This window comes from Clarias gariepinus, chromosome 26 (genome assembly GCF_024256425.1).
Source record: "Clarias gariepinus isolate MV-2021 ecotype Netherlands chromosome 26, CGAR_prim_01v2, whole genome shotgun sequence".
NCBI lineage: Eukaryota > Metazoa > Chordata > Actinopteri > Siluriformes > Clariidae > Clarias > Clarias gariepinus.
Window position 1 is genome coordinate 10,114,828 of NC_071125.1, and position 7,953 is coordinate 10,122,780.

At 38.5% G+C, this 7,953-nt stretch overlaps 1 protein-coding gene across 1 annotated transcript; it reads left to right on the plus strand.

Moving 5' to 3' along the window:
- The first annotated feature begins 3,742 nt into the window (after positions 1 to 3,742).
- Positions 3,743 to 6,593, plus strand: LOC128514381 (fibrinogen silencer-binding protein-like). Its single transcript, XM_053488216.1, has 2 exons — positions 3,743 to 4,177; positions 5,641 to 6,593. The coding sequence occupies exons 1-2, from the start codon at positions 3,780 to 3,782 to the stop codon at positions 6,218 to 6,220; spliced, it is 978 nt and encodes a 325-aa protein (XP_053344191.1). The 5' UTR covers positions 3,743 to 3,779; the 3' UTR covers positions 6,221 to 6,593.
- Positions 6,594 to 7,953: the final 1,360 nt, after the last annotated feature.

Below are 7,953 nucleotides of genomic sequence, written 5' to 3' on the forward strand. Positions count from 1 at the left end.
TTATCGTTGTGTCTATTAAACTTATAGATTTTAATAATGGTTCATTAAATATCATTATAATATTTGTTGTCCACATACTGGTAGTTAATATAACCTTTATACATCAACTTTGGCTTTAACTTTAGCTGGCACACAAGAAATAAAAGGAAATATAGGAAATAAAGCAATTTTCAGGTGTGGGTTGCAGGTCCAGATTATTAACAGCAACTTTCAGCTGACATTTTACTTTTTCCCAATTTGGAATAACAAGTGAACTAAACGTTTACAAAAAAATTGCCTTTACAAAAATGTGCCTTTTTACAGGGAATAACACAATTATTGCTACACTTGTGCAAAAACATTATGTAATGCATTTACTAGCTAACATTTCTGAATCTTTATTATAATTTTGTGGTCTACAGCACAATACATGCATTTTAAATAACAGTCAGTGGCGAACGCAACAGATTCTGGCCCAGAACTAACTTTATCTAAAAACTGCTTTTTGACAAAATCATACCTGATAATTTTGTTTTAGTTCTTTAGTTACATTCAGTTCAGTTTTATGTGTATAACGCTTTTTAAACAATGGGGATTTTTGCAAAGCTTGACAGAAAAAAAAAAAATCAAAAGTTGTCTTTTCCTTTTGTTAATTCTTTTTATATTTTTAAACACACACATGAATGCTTCTAATACCTTCCTTGATTTAGACATAGGACTTTCTTCGTTATCATTTCTTGAACATGCAATAATTTCTCCAACAGCATCACTGTTAACAAACTGTGACGTATCTGTTGAGGTTAAATGTACATTAATGCCACAGATACAAAGGTTTTCTGCGCTGAGGCTTGTCATTAAATCTTCAATATTGAAATACAGGTTGTGCCAATGTGTGTTGAAAAGGACAACTAATGTTCCAGTGTCTGATGCCAAACCACATGCATTATGAATTTTACAGAGACACATATAAATCATTGTTTTGCAATAGCATACGTGTCCCTTTTTATATTGACAAGACAAGATTCAAGACTACAAAAAAATCTCCCTTACACCTATTTCAGTGATTGTTTTACTATTACTTTGCATGTTTTACTGAAAAGGCCACCAAACCAGTAAGAAAACGGACACATTTATACAAACACAAGCAGAAACATCTCTTCAGCTTTCTAAACACAAAACGTGCAAATAGCTGACACAGTTATATTTTATTTCTACTGTCCCTACGGAACACCTGTGAAACGCTCACCGTATAAGCTATTGTTATGTCATATTATAACACATTTCCTCTTCAAATACATGGCGCATAGGAAAAGTATATTAAATTCCATTGGATGCGTTTTGCGAACAACCCAAGATAACTGACTTCCTGTTAAATAGAGCCCATGACACGCAGCGTGAAAGTTGCTCAGCTCATTGACATTTATTTCAAGGTAAAGAAACAGATCTGGTGGACTCATGGATGTTGAGTATTAGGGTGAACTGGTATGTTTAGATGCTGTCTTCCCCACTCTCATTGATCACTTAGGTTAGTTGACGGTGAGATGACTGTTAGCTTTACATTTTAGGGAGCCCTCATGTCTGTGTTTCCTTCTGACTTTCCCTTAGTTAGTAGGTCCTGCTGGAGTCTCTGCTTGCACTCTACACTAAATATATATATTCACCTTATACATTATGTGACTGTGAACATACCTAACTGTTATCTCTCCTCTTTCCTCTTCTGTTCTCTCTCCCCTCTCTCTCTTTCCCTCTCTGTCGAGCTACACATGTCGTTCCTGAGCTGTCAGTGATCCAGACTCCCTCTGCCCTCTGAACTGGACCTGTCTGACCCATCCTGGTGCCCCGCTTCTAATTATAGATCTCGTCACATGGATTCCCCGCCTGTCTCTTTGGGATGCGTCCGGTGTCTGGGGACGGTTTAACACTACCATGAAGACAGTTCTGCCTCGACTGATGTTGACAGCTGTTTCTCTGAGGACTTGACTTGGCTGCAGTTGCTCGATAGTTCAGGACTGGAATTTCCTACGAGTCTACCTTAGCTTCCAATAACTACCTGGACTACATATTAACATAAATTAACATCAACTGTTATACTGAACTGCCTGCCACCTAACACACAGTATGAATGCAGATCAACTCCTGCTTTCTGTTTCACCCAGATGAGGATGGGTTCCCTGTAGAGTCTGGTTCCTCTCAAGGTTTCTTCCTATTACCATCTCAGGGAGTTTTCCTTGCCTCTGTCGCCCTCGGCTTGCTCACCAGGGACAAACTGACCATGTTGATTCATACACACTCACATTCCATACAAACTTAAATAATTCTTTTGATTGTGTAAAGCTGCTTTGCGACAATGACAATTGTTAAAAGCGCTATACAAATAAAATTGAATTAAATATAATTATATTACTTTAATTTTATAAACAAATGATGATTACAAAAATAAAGGATATATGACATAGATGTGAAATGTTTTAAACATTTAAAATGAAAAGCTAAATTATACATTCATGTGTCTCACTTATGCCCCCTGCTGGTGAAGCTCTAAGCTAAAGCCCTTGTGTTTTGTCCGTTTTAATCTCTTAAAGACCTATTCTTATTTCTGACCACACATAATCACCTGTACCATTGTTAATGCGCTTTTGTGGAGTTAGAAATCTAAATTATGTTCTCATAGCACACTGGTTTAGGTCTAATAATTAATTTAGAGCTAAACAATGTAGTTTTTACAAGCACTGATCTTTAATAAAAAACGATAGAATGAACATAATTTGATTTATGTTTAATCTAAGGGTTTACGCACCCGTCTTAGTTTGTAATCTACAGCGATATCCAGCAGAAACCTTAACATTTATACTACACGAGCTCCGGTTTGAACATGAACTCCTCCGTCCCTCTGTGTGCCCGCCCCATGACGCAAATGAGCCAATCAGCACGCGGGGTGCATTTGATTGACATCCCGATGATCAGCGACGACTAAGCAGAGCTCAAAGCAGAGCTCAAGCATAAGAAGCGCTCTTCCGAGTCGTCGCCTTGAAATTAGGAACAATAAGTGTTTTCTGGCACATGCTGTCTTTACAGTCGCCATATAACTATGTAGTGAGGGGAAATACTGAGAAAACAGCGTTTAATTCTCGCATGGAGTTTAATAAACTTTATTAACGCGATTCGCAACAAAGCGGTTCGTGGCTGCGTCCCAAACCGCACACTACCGCACTACATAGTGTGCCAGATTAAAATAGTACAAACCATGGCTGGTGAAAAGCCACCGCACTAAATAGTGTGCAGTATTAATCCCGGGCTTGTTCTTTTGTCCTCTCCTGCTTACGAATAATAAAAAAATGGCTGCTGAAAGTGCAAAGCATTTTGTCATGATTAGTTTAGTTATTTCCAATAAAAAACACCTTTATATCCTCCATGCAATATGAGAGGATGTCTTTTTTCTGTTGTAATGCAGTGGTCTTTGTTATGTAGGTCAGGCCAGGCTTAAGCAGCTTTACTGAACCTGCGTCAGCTTAAGCTGAGAGGAATTTGAGCAGAGCCCTCCCCTATAGGCGTGGGCCTAATCGAGGCTGGCCTAGTTAAGCCTGATTGTTTTTTGCTCTTCACGTCTCTCTCTCTCTCTGTGTAAAGTGTATGTGGCTGTGTAACAGAACCAGCAGATACTCACATGCAATTATTTCCAAAGAAAAGACAAACAGGCAGATAGTTCAGGGGAAAAGCCAGGGAAAAGAGATTAGAGGGAAGAGGTGAGGAGAAGAAGAAGAAGCAGGGATTAGGGTGTACAGGACCATCTTAGAACCAAGATGTCTGCTTTGTTCATGAAGAGCAGCATGGTGGGCAAGGGGCGCTCTTTAAACTTTACTATGTCTGAGAAACTGGACCTGCTCCGCCTGATTCAGCCACATATCCGCATTTTGGAAGAGCATGCAAACAGACATGCAGTCATTGTGGACAAGAACCGGTGCTGGGAGAGCATAACCGAGCGCTACAACAACCTGGGAGGAGAGAGGCCCCCCCGGACAGTCCAGGGGCTCCGGACCCTTTACAAACGACTCAAAGAGAGCGCCAAACAAGAACTGGTCCAGCGGAGCCAGGACCCGGCGGAGAATCGGGGCAGCATCTCAGAACCAACCAAACGCATTATGGAGATGATTCCACAGCTATTTTATGCAGGGGACAAAGAGCAAAGCACGCTCCATAGGTGAGGACAATGTATACATGTTTGCATACAGATAGATGGATATAACAAGATAAACACAATACAGTACACAAAACCACATGCATATACACATACACAAATAAAGGGAGATTGGGCACAGTGTGGATAAGTGGATAACATCATGTAATTTATTTAAACTACCTTTAGTTATATAAAGTGTACATATGGTGTAATATATGCTCATAAAAATGTTTCATAATTTATTTTGAAAAGTGAAACTTTTCTACATTCATTGAACAGGAAGTGAAGTTTTTCGAACCTTTGTGTTTAAATTTTTTTAAATAATGATTATGGATTGAAGCTTATGAAAATCCAGTATCTAAAAAATGTAAGAATATTTCCTAATTTTCAATCAATAAGTAATTTTCAAAACAGAAATTTTAAACTTCTGAGAAGTAGTCTGTTCATTTATGTACCCAATACTTGGTTGGGGCCCCACGTGATAGTCTTCAGCCTCCTAACTGAGTGGTAGTAGCTCCTTAATGTGGGAGCCCCCTAGTGATGGGGAGAAATTGGACACGACTAAATTAGGGAGAAAATTGGCTGAAAAATAAGAAACTGCATCATTCTGCATCAAAGCGGTATGGCATGGAGGCGATCAGAACATGGCACTTTTGAGGCATTATTGAAGGCCAGGTTGCTTTGATAGCAGCCTTCAGCTCGTCTGTATTGTGGGATCAGGTGTTTCTCATTTTCCTTTTTACAGTACACTATAGATTCTCCATGGGGTTGAGGTCAGGTGAGTAGGCTCTTAAAGCACTGACTCCAGCCTTATTCTACTCTTTGTGAAGTGCCCAAAGTTCTTGAATTGGTTTTGTTCCTTTTCCTACCACATTTTTCTTTTCCACTTAACTTTTTATGAATATTCTTCAAACAGTACTTTGCAAACAGCCAGACCTTTCAGCGATGCCTTTGTATGAATAGAAAATTATTTAAACTCAAAATTAAATATTCTAATAATATTAGATACTATATTTGTAAGTTTGAAGGACTGCCATAATTTTTGCATATTTATTTATTGATTTATTGTTGAATTTAATTGCACTGTAATTTTTTATTTACATTTTTGTGATTTTAGACAAAAAAGGTTTTAAAATATTTCACTTTATATGTCATTAATGTAGAATATCAGTTTTACTTTTTTTATTTAAATTATGAAACACACACACACACACACACACACACACACACTGCCCGATAAAAAAAAAAAAAAAAGGATTTGGATGTAAATATTCTGGAGGGATATTTATGATGCATTCTTCTTGTAATTAACCATATAACAGTAAGTATCAACATCTTTATTATTGCAGCTAAAATAAAAAACAAACAAAAATATTGATAATTGTGATATTAAACTTACTCACAAATACTGTTGTATTGAAGGTTATGTTAAATTTTGCTTCTGTTGACATTTGACGTAAAAATACCTTAATTTGTTCCATAAGGTTGCAAAATACTATGAACTCTCCAGTCGAGACACCCAGCAGCAGTTCGACTCTTCCTGCCATGCCTGATTACACACCTGCACCCAGAGCGGTGAGAGTGGAGTCAGAGGATGTCAAACCTCCACCTGATCTTCAAATTGTAGCCCCACATGATTTACCTGTTATATTAACAACATCACACAGTGAGGATCCCAGCGCACAGACTGAGAATGAAGTTGAGGAGGATGAAGAGGAAGAGGAAGAAGAACTCATTTCTAATGTTTACACACCCTCCCTGTCACCTTGCCCCTCCTCTGTACATCTCCCTCCAACACCTTCAGCTCCCGTGTCCAGACACAGCCTGTACGACAGGGGCGGTGTTTTGTTTAGAAACCCTGCCCTGGAGGCGGAGTCTTTGCAGATGATGCGAGAGGAGCATGAACTTTTACTGGCCAATCACAGGAAGCTTGGACAATATTTAGATGAGAAACGAGAGGGGCTGAAAAGAAAGCAACGGTTGGAGGAGGAGCTCTTGAGGTCAAAGGTCAAAGTTGAGAAACTGAGGGCTGCACGGCTACGCCATGGTCTGAACCTAATGTAGCAAACACACAAAAGGCTGTGTAAAGACAGCGACACTACTGACTACCGATGTAGTAACCATTTTATTAGACTTATTCTGTCTATAGAAGAAGGAAATATCTTAACTGTCTGTAAATTCAGACATCGTTGTATTTTGTTGCAATAATAATGAGGTACATTGTTTGGTGCTGTAGTCATGTTATTTTTAGAATAATCCTTTACAACTGCTTCACATTACATAGGATACTCAAATGCAAATACATTCTGTGCCAAATGACTCCTTTATAGCTTTTTAAAGAAGACTTGTTCTGTAAACCAGCACTGGACACATGACAGCTAAACAAAAGCACAGACTTTCCTGCTACACTGTTCCTCTGTCTTCACCACTCCTCTCTTTGTGCCAAACCACCTTCTTAAAAACTAGTTTTTTACTTTTTTCTGCCTTTGTTCAATGAAAGTTTTTTCCCGTAATTTAATAAAAAAAAAAAAAAACTCACATTCCATGTTAATGATCATCTCCTGGACAAATGGCTAGATCGATAGATAGAAAGATAGATAGACTTCTCATTTGTCTATAGGACATTGTTCCAGAGGTCTTGTGCTTAAAGCTTTTGTGTTCATTTAAGACGAGAGAGGCGTCTCTTGGCAGACCTTCCAAACAAATTGTACATGTTCAGTCTTCTTCCAATTGTGCTGTCATGGACTTCAACATTTAATATGCTCACTGAGGCCTATGGTGTTTGAGATGTTGCTCTTGGATATTTTTGTATTTCTCTGAGCATTGCACAGTCTAATCTTGAGGTGAATGTGCTAGGACGTCCACTCCTGTGAAGATTGGCAACTGTCTTGAATGCTTTCCACTGTCAAAAATATTCACTCTAGAATGTAGAAATGCAGATTGTTTGGAAATGGTATTAGAATCATTTCCAGATTGATATGCAGAAAGAATTGCTTCTTCAAGTCCATTGCTTATGTCTGTCCCTCTTGGTATTGTGTTAACACCCACCTCAATGCTCCAGACCAGCTTTTAAATGCTCCAAACATCTGCTTTTATAGAGGTCTGCAAACGTGCTAATGATCAATTAATCAAGGGCTAATTATTAGCAGCACCTGACTGCAACTTACCCTCTTAGGTCCTGTGGAAACAGTAAGGGAGTACTTAGTATTGCAGGCATATTTTTCTTTTTGGATTAATTTTTTGTGAAATATGTAATGGCACTCTGAAAAAAAAATTGTCAGAGATCTTATTTACCTAATACCGCTGATGGTAAACCACTAATGTTCAATTGTAGCAATGCAAAAAGTGATAATAGTGTTGGGAACTTATTTTCTTCCTTTGTCGAATCAGAGACCAGAAGACGTTGGGATATCCTTCAAGCAGAAGTTACTCTTTACTGAGAACTTGCTGAGCGTCACTGTAGTCATCCAAGTCTGACTAAAACTCATCTCTGGAGAGTATTATACTTTACCATGGGGAGTGATACAAAGAGGTGGAGACAATCTAAACAAAGCATAGTGTAGTACAGGAATCAGCCTGGTACCGGAAGTTTCCCAACCCTGATCTCATCAGTATAACAGTGGCTTTCAAATGCATAGGTGCTAATCTAATCAACCTGACAGTATCGCCCAGACCTTCACATTATCATAGAGACTATGATAGGCCTTGAGATTACCATTCACATTGACTTTGGGACCCTACCCAGTGGTCAGGAAGTACATAAAGACAAAAGGTTAATGTCTCAGACATCTGGACTA